Source organism: Eutrigla gurnardus, assembly GCF_963514095.1.
Source record: "Eutrigla gurnardus genome assembly, chromosome: 9".
In the NCBI taxonomy this organism is placed as follows: Eukaryota; Metazoa; Chordata; class Actinopteri; order Perciformes; family Triglidae; genus Eutrigla; species Eutrigla gurnardus.
In genome coordinates this window covers 13230729-13248088 of record NC_139923.1, presented here as the reverse complement: position 1 = coordinate 13248088, position 17360 = coordinate 13230729, and the positions used below count along the sequence as shown (strand labels likewise).

Here is a 17360-nt window from a genome sequence, read left to right as displayed (position 1 = left end):
AACTATTGGCAATTGATACAGAGCCATTGTTTTCCATGAGGGTGTCAGAAATTCACAAGTTGACTCTGACCTAAGCTCTTCAAATGTGTTTTCTTCCTTGTGCTGCGTTAACATAAGAGAAACACTGTGTGTATTAAAAAGCCTGGTTGAGTGGTGTATTTATGGGTCACTGTATTTTAAACAAATCATTGCAATCTGTATAAATGTACAAACTGGAATATAAGGCTAAGATAGATGATAATTGTAATAAAAATATCTATATATCATGATTTGTGTTGTTCTTTCCTGTGCAGAAGTACTTCAAGGATATAAAAAACGAGAGGAAAAATCACTTAATTCAAACCCACAGATTTTATTTACAAAAGTAAAAATCTAAAAGATGATATTCACAAGATGTTTAAGAACTCAAAAGACAAAAAAAAATCTACATACAGTATAGAAAGTCAGAATTTTATACATATATATATAAAAAGAACAGCGCTGCACTGACAAACTGCATGTTCACATCAGGTTGGACCATTCAATACTTGTTTGACAATACTTTCAGTTACTAATAGTATTAGCAGCTAATTGCTGCCTGAGCTGTAAGAAATACTGGAATCACAGAAGATTTCAAATTAAATGTGATAGGAATTATCTAAGTTATAAGTTGGATTCGACAACAAAGCAAGGCCAAACAAATATTGATTAAATATATATAAAATCTCATCTGTAATCGACTCGAGGTATTTCACTTTAACCATTTGAACAATTATATAATCCAGCATTTCGTCTTAAATTTTGTTTCAGCTAATGTAAAAGTGCCACTGTCAGATATTGTCTTTTCTTAATAAAAGTGACCTGTGGCTTACGCCAAGGTGTCCGGCTGCTTTAATACCTCATCCAGCTCCTTCACAAAGTGTCTGAGGGCATCTAGACAGCGCTGTTTAATCTCCGACAGGTTCTCATCCAGTGGAGCCTGCAGCAGATTATCCAAACTGGGCTCCTTGGCCACCAACATCTTCACCACCGTGCGAAACGTCTCACAGTCATTCCTGTAATGCTGCACATAAAATGTAATGGATGTTAATATTCGTAATGATAACATTGAAGCAGTGTAGAAAAACAAATGCTTTTGTAGGACACTAATCGAATGCTCTGTCCTTGAGGCATACTGAATGTCATTTTGACAACATGAATGGTTCTTCATATATTTAATTTGAAAAAAGTGATGATAATTACAAACATTTTCTTAATCAACCTGAGAATGATGCACAATCTTTTGAATTTTGGTGGTGTGGCTTCTCTTTAGTTGTAAGCTGGACCAAAGAGTGCAACTTCAAGTTAATTTTCAAAGGCTGAACACCAAATCTGGAAGTGTCTCTGGTATTCTTCACAATCTTTGGCCAACCGAGCACCTTATAATGAATGAATTTGCTGGTATTTTATGCACACTGAATACTTACATAGAGAATAAACAGTATACAAAAGGATGTTTTGACTGACCAAACAAATAGCCCCTCTATCTGAGAGCTCTTTGAATATTATAGACCGGCTCATCTAACAACACCTAACTGTGAACTTAATGAACCCAGTTCTGGTTAGTTGCTGTATTCCATGAAGCAGGTGTGTAAATGCGAGCCTATTTAAGTGCATGTCCAAGCATAACAAAAGGGACGTGAGGTGTCAGAGTATGTTACTGGTGCTGCAGCATTCTTTCACACCACAATGTAACAAGCTCTCACACACATCTCAGATTTTACTGGTGACCCAAAACGGCTGTTAAGTCCTTTATTAGAGTCCCAGGTGCAAGCTCACAACATCTTTATCACCTGGAGAGAAAAGGCTAAATGTCGGGCCCTGCACTTAAGCCACCCTAGATGTTTAGGGCTCCACCAGCCTGTCAAAGAGCAGTCTGGGACATCGGGGTCCTCCAGGGTTGAGTTAATGCAGCCCAGATCACCTCCCCCTTGAAATTAGAGTCACTGGCACAGACAGAAGTCTTCTCTGTGGCTTAGAAACAACCGCTCTCTTGGGCAGTACAAGGAAGAAATCAAATCCAATTACTTTTTTCTTTATAAAGTATCTATTTTTAACAGATAATGCTTTGCATTTTATAATTCATGTAGGCATTCTAAAACCTGACTTCCACCAATGGAAAGTGACAGGAAATATGACTTACTTAACCACTGCAGCTTCCTTAGGGGAACTGTATATCTGTGTAACGTTCACTGCAGAACCATTTTAGGAATGTGGGCTGTGTGGGTACTAGTTGTAGAACGAACATCAGTTGACAGTACCTTGTCAAACATAAATTGTCTATTAAATGCAATAAAAAAAAAAAAACATCAGCTATGCTAACTTTGAAAAGAAAAATGCTGCCTGTCAACTAAAATCAGAGTCCAGTCTTGAGCAGAATGTGAGGTTAACCGTTTAAGCGGCTATATTCCAGGGTTCTGTCAGTTATGGGGAAATGTGAAACCACAGCTGCCGTTTCTTTGCCTAGATCCACATTGCATAATGTGGATCTAGGCTGACTCATGATCGTGTATCCATCAATTTGCACAGCGATCACGAGAGCTTTTGTAAATCCGTTATATTAATGTCACATGACTTAACTCCACATGATGATCATTTCATGAAGGTTTGGAGCAAGAAACGTGTCTGTAATAAATGATTTATTGAAGGGTATGGCTGTCATAACGAAAGAAAATCCGATGCAGGACTGTGAGTCTTTCCTATCTAAAGGAACATGAAATGTGCCACAGTCCGTATCAAGATGATCTTTTCCATCAAAACCTGGGCGGGAGCTTGACCGCGTGGTGCTTTGAACACACAGGAAAGGTCAAAGAAACAAAAATAATATTACATTCAGCTTGGAACAATAAGGATAGAAACAATGTGCCACATGGGAGCCACTCACTGTGTGGCCTCAAAGCACAATGCTAAAAGAGAGACTAGCATACCTGTTGGGGGGCCCAAAATCCCAGACGCACTATTCATTGTGTGGTTCAAAGGCTAAACAAGGTTACGGTACATGAAATTATAAAATTACACACACATAACTTTGTGGGAGAAAATTAAGGGTCTCCATTTTCTGCTCTACCTGCAAATTACAACGATTTTGAATGCCCCCAGCCTCTAGATCACTTCACATCCAGGTCTTTTTGAAAATGTAATTTCTCCTTTCCCACTGAACTAGCCGCAGCATGTTCAGACAGTTGATGCTCTCCTATCGGTTCATTCCCACATCCCTAACCCACATTTTTTGGTACGAGACATAAAACTGGAACAAGGTTTGCTACCGTTACAGTGAAAAATGTATCACATGTTATTGTATGGGAAAATAACTGTTATGATTGAGTATTGCAGCAATACAGGGTATCGACACCATATCACAACATGTATTGTGAACACAGAGGCAGGCAAGTTGGGGTAAACTCCGACCGAAATATCCCGGACTGTGGGAGATGTTTGGACTCATGCTGATGATTTAATGTCTGCAGATTATGTCAAGCGAATTGGCGGCCCCACATAATGATAGTCCTCAGCCCCGACCGCAAGGATGTGAAAGACTCACGACACGTGTGGCCAGCTAAGTTCAGGGTCAACTTCGCTCAACAACAAAGGTTTCCTTCTGGCTTCATGCTGCACACGTACAAATCCCTTCCCAGGATTTTGTTTTTTCATGTGATCATAATTTAACATTAAACAGGTGGATTTCCACACCACTAAGTCTTGAGTGCAGATTTCCCCTTTGTTAGACATTTTTAAATAAAGTGAGCCTTATTTAGGAGAGGCAAAGATTGCTTCCAGGTTTGAAGATGCGAGAGGAAACATGGGCTAAATAAGACACTAACATGTGGTATATGTCCCACAAACCATCACCCCTCTAATCACTTATGGCTGATTATGTTTGCCATCTTTCAAACCATAACCATCCAAAGCTTTTCCCAAGCTATGGCCTTTGTTGACAGTGATTACATTTTCACTTCATTATGTCTCATATACACAGTTTTACACACTTAAAAGCCTTGAGGAAAGGGTTGGAAAAAGTGACCCTGTAATGAACTAGGGGTGCGGCAATTCAATTTTAAGATCGGAAATCGGCTATTATAACCAGCTATTATTGACAAAATAGCTGGATCGGAAAAATTAACAGTTCCACGGGTCTATCCAGTTTCAAAATTGATGTTAGGTATACAGTTTATTATTAATTCAACAATGGTATCGGATCGTTATCGGGTATCGACCGATAGACGAAGCCCAGGCATCAGCATCGGGACTGAATAAGTTGGATCGGTGCATCCCTATAATGAACTATGGAATCAAATTAAGATTTGCCTTATTTTACTGGACCATTTTGGACATTTTGACATTGAATAACAATCTGCAAAATTAAGAGCATCCCTGTATCCTAGTGACTTCAACCTGTTATTTTTTGTAAGAACTGCTCCCATGTTACTTGAACAAACAGGAAGGGTTTTGACCTGAGCATGCTTTGCATGTTGTGAGAAAAGTTTGCTGGGAGGTTCTGTCCGACCCGGAGTGGGAGCCATGAACTGATCTTTAAGTCTGATAGGGGCCACACAGGACGAGTTGGAGCCCTGAGAGAAACGGCAACACTAGGGGCCTAAAGGAGCAGCCTTAAATAGGCTTCTGCCCAAATCGGATGTTTGTGGAACATACTGACAGGAGTGTGCTGGGGTAACGGGTGGGGGGTTGGGATGTCGGGGGTTTGAGTGAGATTATACATAAGGCACTCACATGGACATTTAGTGAGGCTCTGTTCAAATGAGCGCTGATGCAGGCAGGGGTTCTGCATAATGAAGGAAGTGGGGTAATGACTTGAGGGCTGGTACACATTAGGGGATATTAAAAGAGCCATTTTAATCACTCAAGCTGCAAACCGGACCTCTCGACGGAGGGGCTAATAGTTGAAATGGATATGTTTCATTTGCACTGATTGAGATGATGAATGGATTTCTCTGAAAATCACTCCCAGGTACTTAGCCAAGTTTTGACTGGATAGATTCTATGTTGCTGTTGTTTTTATTTCACATGGCTAGATTTGTTATGTGGTTTGTCCCAATAATGGTAAATTGCTCCATTGGTGATCTCTTGCATCACAAAGTTTCAAAACAACTGCTAGCTGGTCATCACGCCTGCAATATTTTTTAAACATTTTATGTCAAGCAGTGTCATAAGCAGGGATCGATTTTTCTGTGCTTTCTTATTCTATTTATGTATGAAATACCCACACAAAATAAGCATTACAACAAGAAAAACAATGAGCTACGCTGGTGTGACAAATCCATTTCCGAATGATCCGGTGCTAACAGATTAATAAGACCTTGCTGATCAGACGAATAGCCCATTTTAGGACAAACAATAAATTATGGAGTAGTTCACATTGGTTTATGTTATGTGCTTGTTTTACACTAACTGCCGTGGATTGGAGCCATTCCTTCAAACCTGGCGTCCCAAGATACGACTCATGCCTGATCTGCTCAGTTTGGCAATCCGCAGCAGCCATGGATTGGTGTATGTTTAACTGAGCCCGGGGCAGATGTTACAGTAAAGACACAGTAGAGGTTTCTGCCTCTCACCACGTCTGTAGCAGCAGTTGGAAATGGCAGGGTAAGCATGTGTGTGCTAATGCCAAGAGACGTACCACACTGTGGGTGGGCCACCTGCATCCTGCAGGGCAATTCCTGCCCTGCTTTAACGGGAACAGATAAGTGGTACTGTAGCGCAGAGCGATGAAGGGGAGGGAAGAAAGCGCAACTCCAAATAGCAGGTCACAAGCGGCATCACAACCCGGGGTGCTAAGGACTTTTCTGCTGACTTCTCCTTCTCTTGAACTAATGTTTCTCAATTTCTTAAATCTTCTTAAATCATTTATACACCTTCTACATCATAAACCTCGACTCACAGCCAAATCGTAAAGCTGGTGTAAAATACACAACATACCTCAAGATCCCGTTAGAGCCCACATGTGTAACACTGGGGCAAGGTGAACCCAGAAGTCCCAGCTGTACAGTGGACAATTTTTCCATGTCTTGATATGATTCTCAACAACTTTGACGATGCATATTAAGTGTTGTCAGGTGTGTTGTATAGGAGACATGGGTCAGGTTATAATAAAAAGCCATGCCAATGAGGTGAGACAAGTCTGCAGGCCCCCCCTCGCTGTTTCTAATGACGTTCAGTATCTTGAAACAGGAATAAAACCGATTGCTCCTTTATTATTAAGCTAAAGCTATATGTTTACAATAAGATACAATGGGGAATGGCTCAGATCTAACAAAGACACTGGAGACAAGTTATATTATGGTAAGCCAAGAGAATTAGTTAGGTTGTTTCATGGACAAAATCTTAGTACCTTCTCAATTTCCAGAGCCTTAGCCTTAATGGCCTCTGACCGGCGAGCCTTGAAGTCCTCCTCTGGTGTCGGCTTTGGCTCCATGCTGGCAGCCACCACCTCCTCCGTCTCCGCTACGGATGCAGGAGGTTTTTCCTGGCGGGCCAAAGGTTAAGGGTTAGAACTGAGGTCACCAGGTTTGGAAGCTGGTTCTGATTTCAAAGTGTTTCAAATAGAGACAACTCCGCACTCTTCCGAGTGTTGAGTTCTTGTTTTGGTACATATCTCATTATGCACGCTGCATGTCAACAGTAAACAGAAAAGAGGTACCGTATACAGTGCATCTCTCTGATTAAAGGATCCTTACAGCGAAGTTCAAAGTATAGGCCTGCTGACACAAATACATCAGTCAGTTATACTTAGAGGTAAAGGAAACTTAACCTAAACGTCTAAATCAAAGAACATATTCTTTTTTTTTTTTTATCTTATTTTAGTCTTTCCAGTAACATACTGTTGGTTTTGCTTGTTTTTTTCCAATTAACTACACATACACTGTGTATTTATATATTGTCCTGTTACTTAACATTTACATTGTCACAGCAACCAAAGAGAGGAGAATACAAACCACAAGACTTAAGCAACAAACTCCATTTAGCTTGCTGGGAAGTAAATGTGTTCTACCAAATGTAAAGATGATCATTTTGTGTAATTGCAGTGTGTGTGTGTGTGTGTGTGTATATGTATGTATATATGTACACAAACACATACACATACACACACACACACACACACACACACATACATATATATACATAGATATACACACAAACACACACACACACACACATATATATATACATACATATACACACAAACACATACACACACACCCTCCGTTAAGGGTGGGAATCACAGAGTAACTGTAATGCGCTCCCTCTTCTTGTGTTAATATTGTACTAACCGGTCTCTCTGCTCCATTAGTATCTCAGGCTGCCTGGCTGTTGCTGAACCCTGATTGGCTGATTGAAGGCTCCTGGCCCAAGCTGCACCATGTTGGCCTAATGAGGCCTCAGCTTATAAAGAGAGCTGTGCCCTCACAGTCAGGTTCACTCTCTCTCTCTCTCTTCCCTCTCAGACTGGTGGCAGCAGCCTGGTGTTTTGGTTTGGTTTGATTCATTACATAATTTTCTTTATGTAGTTTTCATTTACATTTACTTTGTTTGGGGAGGATGGGCTGGCATCACTGTTTTCGTGTCTTTGTTTCAAGTTTAGTTCATCATTTAGGTAGTTCAGAGTCTCCAGACCGACGGCCCATTGTGTGGTTGGTCAGAGCACCTGTTGTTCTTATTTTCACCAGCCCATCTGACCCTTTTGTTATTTTGGTCCAGGTTTAGTTATTTTTGTTAGGAAACAATTAATAATTGTTTGCATTTGAACCTGGTTTTGTCCTTGTGTTATTGGCCTTTGTGGCATTTTGACTTGGTGGCCGTAACAGTAACTCACAATATGATAAACTGACATGTCTACATGAGCCATGATTCCAATATAGCCATAAACTGACAAAAGGCCAAGAGGAGTCATGAAGTAGTGACTCTGGTGAGGCAAAATGGTAAATACTGTAGTAAACAGCACCTGCATAATTTAAAATACATTGAAGAAAAATTATTGATTTAAAAAAAATTGTGATATCGATAATTGGTTCCAGTGTATTGACAACGTATCGCAGCAGGGAGTAACACGATATATCGATATTCCGATATTGTCCCACCACTACCCGCCGCACAGCTCACATGAACTGAGATTGTTTCAAGCTGTAACATTAGTGCAATGGTGCAAATACAGTAGATGCTGCTGTATTTTACTCTTCATTTAGCAACGTGTTTCTTGTAAGAGCAATACTGGTTCAGACTCGACTGCTTGATTTGTTTTACCTTTGCAGATCCGGAGTTGTGAGGAGGCTCCTCCACAGAGCTGCTGGGAGTGTGGCTCGTCAACACGCTGGGCTTATCTATGGACGAAGCATCATGAGAGATGGAAATTAAATGGAAAGAACTGTGAGAAAATAAGCAGGTTATCTTCCTCAAATAATTAAGGCAAATAAATAGTTCGGACTACAAATAGAGGCTGATCTAAAGAAAACATAAGAGCGAAACACAGTGTTCTTTTATTTAATTTTGCTCTGTATTAAAATAAACCGGGGGGGGGGGGGGGGGGTCAGTGGACTGGGAAGGATGCCACGTTAACTGCAACATCCCTGGTTCGGAACTGGATAGGACCCGGGTCCATTCGATTCTTAGCTATCTCCACTGTACTCTCGAATAACAAACATATTTTTTTTAAATACTCTGGAGGACAATTACTTTCTACTGTGAGACAGGAAACAGTCACTCGCTTGTCATTGTGAACAAATGTGAAGCCAAGGCATTATGAGGCAGCTTAAAAGTATAAATCAGTGTCTTTTTAATACTCCCTTGTTGGACCCTCCCACACAATAGAGGTTGAGGAGTTCAGCTCTGCCTAAATTGAAATATTGTCCTTTGCTGGCTCCAAGGTTTCTAGATAAAAACTAATATGAGCAAGCTGTTTGTTTTAACTGAAGGAATCTCCCACAGTGATCAGAGTGAGCCAAGCTATAACCTCCATCTTAATTTGAGTACTACAGAGTCCTCACGTGGCTCTCTCTCTGGGACCCCACAAAGACTACTCGGATACATGCAGACATACAAAGGTGTTATGGCAGGTGTATGTGTAATATGACACGTCTAAAAGCTGTGTATGTGCCGCCGGAAGGTCACGCTCGAAGGGGCAAAATACTTGATGCAAGTGTTTAACAGAGCAAAGGCAGTTTGTGTTTCTCTGCCTCTGGATACTTGGCCAACTGCTGTATAACTCCGGCATGTTTCCAAGATTGTCGGTGTTGGAAAGTTATAAAAAAAAATCATTGGACACAGCCACTCTCATTATGATGTTGAGATTTTTTCAGGGGGTGACATTCCCATTCTCTGAGGAAAACGGCACCATAGAAGAGCTGAGCTGGGGGGCTCATGAGTATCCCCACCTGCCCGGCACCTCACAAGCTCAGTTCGTTCAAGTAAGCCGAACGATGGAACCTGGTTTCCATAATTGGGGTCCAGGATTAGAGACTTGGTGTCCAAGTGACATTTCCCATTATAAGACCCTGTGTTTCTAAATGGACTTCAGTCTACCAAGGCCCTAAATGCCTTCAACTGCTCCCTTACTGCCAGTTCTGCAGGACCTTAAACCAAGCCTTGCAGGTGGTGGGCCCACGTGGCAGCGGCCCCTGTGTTACTTGCCAATAATAGTCATCATCATTTAAGAGTTTGTAAAAAGACATTGCACAGTGCTTCTGTGTGCATGACAAAGCCTAGTATACATACCCGATCATTACAACCCTATTTTTGTGTACTTTGCGCTGCTGGCCTAATTAGTATCCCAGATGGGAGTTGAGTCGGGAGGTACAACTGTTTTCTCACAGTTTTATTGCATCTTCAAAGGGTGGTACGACATGGAGCTGAGCTTTCAACACATTAATATGTTTATGGGTCTTAGAAATCAAAGCACTGGCTAAATTACTGCCTTTGACTCAGACTAATAATATTGCTTTATGCTAGATTACTTTAAACACGATTTTTGCAAAATGTGAATCCATAAATTTCATTAGCTCAGCATGGCTAATTAAAGTTCTTAAGTCTGCAGAAGTCACAAAACAAACAAAAAAAACATGTTAAATCACGGCGCCAAAGTGATTTTGAAGAAATTGTTAAGCCAGCAAACTGACGAAATGGTCAGATTCTGAATCAAAAACCAAACCACCCCAATAAACCACGGGTATCCTTTTTCCCAGCCTCTGAAAGTGTGTGTGGTGTTAGTGTAATTAACATCTTAACGTGTTTCAGCACACCCTGACCCTTCACATCACACACCACCTCTGAAAACAGATGCTTCACCTGGAATGGCTTAAGACCTTTAGACATTGTAATTATACGTATGCCCCGGTGAAATGGGAAATCTGTTGCTGCCATTGCAGAGTCTATAAACAGCTGCAAAGATAAACATTGTACTAGACGTGGGTAAATTGACAACTCAACTGTATCTATGCTCCTTCAGAATTTGCATAACGTGGCCAGGTGCCAGGTAGTTTGGAGCAGGGCTGTGTTGTTGAATGTCATACTATCCACTTGTGCAGCAGGTCAGAAAGCCAAGATGGGAAAACAGGGCAGGATAGTGTTTTCTCTGCCTCTCTATGACCATAATTACACGATAGTATTGATGACACAAACATGTTTTGTTCGAAAGCTTGATTAGACTCAACAAAAAGAAAATAAATCCATGAAATAAGTCGGTGTCATACATGATTAATAAAATGTGGTTACAACTTTTCCTGCGTGTCACTTTATGTCGTTCATTTCAGCTCTTCACAACGCAAGATTGTAAGTGAGGCTTTTTTTAAATCTGTAAACTAGAGCCGTTCCAAGATCCACAGAAGACGTAATACTTACGTCTTTGCTGGACCTTCTGGTAGATGAAGTCTACCTCCCTGTCGGGGGAGAAGCTCCTGCTGCTGCTGCTGTTTGATCCAGAGTGGAAAGATACATGTGGCTGGGCCTCCCTCCTTCCAGGAGAGCGGTCCCGTTTGTTTACTACAGGCGGAGAGCTCCTGTAGTCAGAAAAACAAACCTGCTGATAAATATACGGCTCTTTTATATTATATGAAAACTTGCACATTGACTGGGATATTATTTGACGACTGACCTTCGAGGAGCGCCTCGACCTCTGCTGCGGAAATGGGGATTCCTGCCACTTTTCCTAAACAAAATAATAACAATTTTAAATACAGACTCAAAAAGTACAGACAAATCAATTACTGACAAAGCTCCTCTGCAAGCTGGCAACAACTGCTTGGTAAAGAAAGGTCCAAGCAAAATAAGTGTTAGTCAGTGAACTCTTCGGATGGGTAATGGAAACAGAATAAATAGAAGGCTAAACCACAAAGACTTAAATCCAATCTCAGTGAGGCGCTGATCAATTTGTGGAATTGAGGCAATCTTCCACTTGCAACAGTTGGCAGAGACTTGGACCAATTTTGGTCTTCTTTTACTCCTTTCCGTCTTCAATTGTAGCCAGAGCCATGATTAAGCCTAAATATGGAGCTGAAGTCACAACACACTGTTACCAAACTTGTTATTCAACCATGTAACGTAACGATGCAGTTTAATGTACGTGTGAGAGCAGACGTACAGAAACGTCACTGTTCCTTGCGCCTCGTTTTTATATTTCTCCAGGCTCAAAGCTTGTGTCCTAACAACAACCTGTTGGCCCGGAGGCAGAAATGACCCAAAGGCACCTGGTTGTCATGAACTCTGCCTGAACTCGAGCCACATCTCTAACAAAGAGCAGGTCTAACAAGACCTCAAACTTTTACGACTCGTGGTCTGTTTGAAGTAGCCAAGACTCGGCCTGCCATTTGCCGTGCAGTTACAAAACTAACATCAAAAGCAAAAGTCGTGTACTTTATTTTGGAAGAAAATAACAAAAAAACATTAAATATACTTTATGATATATACTCATGGTAATACTGGCAATACCTGAATCTTTATTCCATTTGATTTATTTAATAACTCCACAAAGCAAAAACACACCTGGATTGATTCCTTTCAGAATCTGCAGGTACAACCTCAACAAAGGAGAAACTATTCAAGTGTGTGTCACCATGATGCAGAACATTATGACGTTCATACACGACTCATCGTCATCCCATACCCCTTAAGCTTGATTTAGTTGTGCGGTAAACGGTAGCAGTGTAGCTCCAGCATCAACACACGTAGCCACAGAAGCTACACCGTTACACCCCATGACTGTGAAACTTGCTTCGGCTTACAGAGCCTGGAGTTGTCCCGCTGTCAACGTGCCCACTGTAGCACCTTGTGCAAGAAAGCATCCTATAGACTGCCTTGTTGTCTGGGAGATTGGATGAGATCAGAAGCAACCAGCTGCCTCTTGACAGGAGAAGCTGTAGCATAAACTCCACCAAACTAAACCAAAACACTGCTGTAGTACCATTCTGATAGAAATGCAGCATTATTACTTGACTGCCATTAACGCATGGGTTATGTTTGTGACAGTTTTTCAAGTCCGTCTTAAAACAATGGTCAGGTGCCCCTATGTTCAGAACGGTTGTTATAATGATCCCTCCTATTCTTACTGGATATTTTAAATCATCACTTCCAAATGTGCCTCCAATGTAAGTGATAGGAGTTCAAGTCCACTGTGAGTTAAAACTACATTCAACCGGTTGATTTTGAGGCAATTTGGAACTTGAATAAATAATCTATTACTGCAATGTCATTTCAAATTGTATGAAGAAATTACCAAAAAGAGACACAAGACATGCTGCTCAGAATATCTGAGAAGTGTGTGGGTGTCTAAAGAGGGAGTGTTCCAGCTGTTTTTCCTCTCAGGGTGGAGTAAAGGGGGTGTGGGTGGGGTTGCTTGGCCGAGTGAGTAGACACTAGTGCCCTTTGTCCCCTCTCTCGCCTGGTGTGACTCCTGGAAAGGGGAGCTTGGGCCTGTAAACTGTTGGTATGTTAAAGTGGCTGGGGCGAGAAGAGTGTCTGTAGATGTAGTTATACGTAATAACTGCTGGACTTAGCCGCTCCTTGTGGGGTTAGGGGTTCTTCAGCTTATCTCAAGAGCAGTGTGGTCTCACATAACTGATATATTATAAATATATATACACATATATACACATACAATGCTTCCAAAAGATATATATTTTCCGAAGGTATACTTTCCTTCTAAGGCAATTTCCAAAGCAACAATTTGAAATAATATGTATATATTTAAAAAGTGATTTTAAACTCATGAGTTTGCCATGTTTTCCTCAATTATATTAAATGGAAAGAAAGTCGCACACCATGTTGGCCAATAAATATCTAGCAAATTAATATTATTCACCTTTTCAAAGAATGAACTCTGCCTCCACCTTGTGGTAAATTTGATGCATTACACAAATACTTGACAATCAGACATAATCAGGATGTGGCAAACGAAACATGTATCAATTCATTAAAAAAAATATAGCAATATTAATTACCTTGAGCCTAACTGATGCCTCAAATCATCTCTGCCATAAGAGGAGTATGGGCCCTCCTGAAAACAAAATCACAATTACATCAACCTTAAAGGTTCCCTGTGAAGTTTTTCACCTCTGGCAGCCTATGGAGGCGCTTTGTTTTACCGTGTGCTTACACATGAGAAGACACATGCATGTTAGCATGCCACAGATTTTTTTGAAGACACATTTACACTGACCAGCAAGTGGCAGCAGTGCGCAAAAACATGCTGCAACATGCATGAATAGACAGTGAGATTTGCTTGTGGAAATGGATTGAAACAATGCAGGATAAAACAAAATATAAAAAAAACGTTGCAAATGTTTTACAAGGAGGTAAAACATTTGTTAGACCTCAAGGACGTAGGTTACACAATGACTTCTGGTGAGTAATACCGAAAGTCAATATAACTTTGTTTTTTACAAGAAAACTCCCAAAGGGATCTTTAATTGGAAACGTCTGCAAATTAATGTTGATGACGTTGTTGGGAACTACAAAAAGGCCTAAAAGAACCCAGTTAAACTTATGTAATTTGCCATTTTGTTATTAACTTTCTGATATATGTAGGTCCAACTTAGGTTGGAGGCACACACATCGGTATGCATTTCTTAATGTTTCTTTTTTGAATCATCTTAAACAACACTCAAAATTATGCATATCAGACTTGTCTTACATTTTGTAGGGTATTTCGGCGATAATTGCCACTGTCATGAAAGTATCGCTGATCACTGGATGGGAAATTGTCTTCGTCATGAGAGTCTCTTGCATCCAGATAATTTCGAGGACCATCATACCACTGGTCACCATTAAATCCTCTTTCAAAATCCACAAGTGGCCGAGGCACAGAGCTCTTCTTTTCAACAATATTGACCACTCGATGGACCGTCACCTGAAATGACACAATATAATATTTAACATATAATATAGCTTCTCTTTACACATGATTTTTTTAGGCACAGTGTCAATTATCCCCATATATAAATCGGCATTGTCCAAAATTATTATGAAAATAATGATATGAATCAATGTGATGTGGAGAGAGATTTCTCTGTAAGACCGTGATCATTTCATACGGCCAAACTCCAATAAGATGTCCTTAGATATGTCTATGCAATCCAAGGGCTGAATGAAAAACATCATGCACAGCATTATGATACAAACTGAGATGAAAAAAAGTGTGAAATGGAATGAGAAGAAATGGATGCAACATCAATATCCGCCTAAAGTGTGACTTATAAAAAGAAGAAAAAGGGAATGACTACTCAAAATCACCATAAAGACCTACCACGGTCATAAAAGGCTAGTTACAAGACTTCAACTTAAAACCGTAGCATGATATCAAAGACCAAGTTCGTCCCACCGATTGCCTGGGAGGCTAGCACTACTAATATACACTGCTCATAAAATATTACGGGAACACTCAAATCACGCATCTGATCTTGATGAAAGAATTATTCAATATTTACTGATGTAAATTGTATCATTTGTTGAGAACAAAATGATGTAACAACAGTCAGTAGAAACCAAACTCATCAACCATTTAGGGCTGGATTCAAAATCACATCAAAAATCAAAGTAAAAAAATGTAAATGATGGCTGATCCAACTTGCATGAATTTCATCACGTGACTCAGTAGTGTGTATGGACCCCACTCGCCTGTATGCACTTCAGACAACATCTGTGCATGCCCTGAGTTGGCAGATGGTGTCCTGGGGGATTTCCGTCCAGACCAGGGTCAGGGCATCAGTGTGCTCCTGGACAGGTGATACTTGGCTGCGTCAGATACACTGATACATAACGTCCCACAGGTGCTCAATTGGATTTAGGTCAGGGGACTGGAGGGCCGGTCAATGGCATCAATGTCTTTGTCAACCAGGATCGCCTACACACTCTGGCCACATGAGGCCGGGCATTGTCCTGCACCAGGAGGAACCATGGGCCCACTGCACCAGCGTAAGATCTGGGGTCTCAGGATTCATCCAGGTACCTAACAGCAGTCAGGGTACCATTGGCTATGACATGGAGGTCTGGCTGCCTTAAGAGACCAACAGTACCCATCGCCGAACCGGTCATGGTGGATGATGATACAGGCAGCATAATATTCACCATGGTGTCTCCAGACTCTTTCAAGCCTGTCACATGTGCTAAGTGTGAACCTTCTCTCATCTGTGAAGAGAAGTAGGGCTCTGGAAGTGCTTCTCCTGTTCCTCCATGCACAAAGAAGCATATACTGGTCCTACTGCTACAGGGTTGATGCCCTTCTACGGCCCTGTACTGCTCAGTACAGTGAGCAGTACAGGGCCGAGTATCTTTAGTATCCTAGTATCTCCTCCTTGCTCTTGAGTGCTGGGAGACAACGCAAACATGTGCCATCATGGAGGAGCTGGAATATCTGTGCAATCTGATTGGGCTGCAGGTAACGCCTCATGCTACAAGAAGTGACAAGAACTATAGCAGAACACAAAACTAGAGAAGAATGAGGAAGGCAGGAGAAGGAGAGACAAACGAGACGGAGTAGGAGAGAGACAATTCCTTTTTTGCACATTTTCACTTTACTATGCACCAAAACGGGTGAAATTGATTCACAATCACTTGTGCTGCCTAAAAGGACATTTCTTTTTTTGAGCAGTGGATTTTGCCACGCAAAACAACATCTTCCCTTACCTCTCTTGAATTCACTGCTGTGAAGCGCTCTTCATATGCCTCTCTGATTGATTGTTGATCACGTCGATATGCCACTGCAAAGGAAAATAGGAGTGTGCTCATGTATTGGTCAGACTATAAGTTCAAATTTCAGCTATGTAACTTTGACTTACTATTTCTTCTTCAGAATCATGTTTTATTATCTATATGCATAATGAAAATAGTTACTCAAATGCACATTCAGCAGGTTTTACACACCGATTACACATGTAATCAGCGAAGGTCTGGTTGAGCTTCCAGCTGGCCAGATCAAGTTATTTTCAATGGACGTTTTTCCAGACTAAAAGCCTACAATGGAAACAGGTCTCCTGAGATGAGCTGCCTAGCCACAGTAATAACGGGAGCCTGCAGAGCAAGATGATAATGAGTCCAAGCTCCCAAACATTGTGATCTTAAACATTGGAAAATGTACACGGGGAATCGTATTGCAAGGTTGTGCAGGTTCACATAGATGTGTAGACAGCCATAACAGTCTCCTCAGAGTTTGAAGTATCTACACATTTATTACACTGTTGTGCTTGTAAAACATGCAAAATACTGTTTTCACTTACTGTTGGAAAATGAATGTTGGTTCCCTGTTTGGTCTGCGCAAAATGTTTCAGTGGAGTCTGATGAACCTGGAAATGGGAAAGAGGTATAGCCTGGTTTAGCTGATTCGATAGAGACTATTTGTTTTTTAGCAAACCTAGCTAATTAGCATCACAGCGCGAGAGGAAGTCGTAAGAAACGCACTCACCAAATAACTGCTTTAATACTCCTGGTCACAAAGTGCGTTTTACAATTTCCTCGTATCACTAAAGGACAACTATACTTATATCTATGTTAACCATCAGTCCAGGCTTTTCTATTCGTGTGCCTGTGCAAGGAAAACCAAGGAAATCCTGACTACAGCCCTACTAGGGCGCAGATACATGAAGAGAACCTGCAGTTTCCTGTTTGCTCTTCTTCGCTGAACAACACACTTCCGGAAAGCAATGCACTGCCTCCCCCTGGAGGCGACAGGTGATAATTTACAAAATGACTCATGATGGTCAGTAGTGGAAGTAAAAGTAGAATAGGCGTATGTGTAGCGTGAAACAGAGTGAAGTTGCCCTCCACTACACATTTAATTTGTAGTCTTTTATTAGCTCTATTTTAACTTGTGTATTTATTTATTCATCTACGAACGATACACGAGCAGT

At 41.0% G+C, this 17360-nt stretch overlaps 1 protein-coding gene across 1 annotated transcript; it reads right to left on the bottom strand.

Moving 5' to 3' along the window:
- Positions 1 to 332: 332 nt before the first annotated feature.
- LOC311018841 (uncharacterized protein) lies at positions 333 to 17092 on the bottom strand (the record flags this gene model as incomplete). Its single annotated transcript, XM_084017910.1, has 10 exons — positions 333 to 1042; positions 6365 to 6499; positions 8275 to 8351; positions 10864 to 11021; positions 11117 to 11170; positions 13458 to 13513; positions 14150 to 14365; positions 16141 to 16214; positions 16378 to 16419; positions 17077 to 17092. 10 exons carry the CDS (start codon positions 17090 to 17092, stop codon positions 848 to 850), a joined length of 1023 nt encoding a protein of 340 aa, XP_083874036.1. The 3' UTR covers positions 333 to 847.
- Positions 17093 to 17360: the final 268 nt, after the last annotated feature.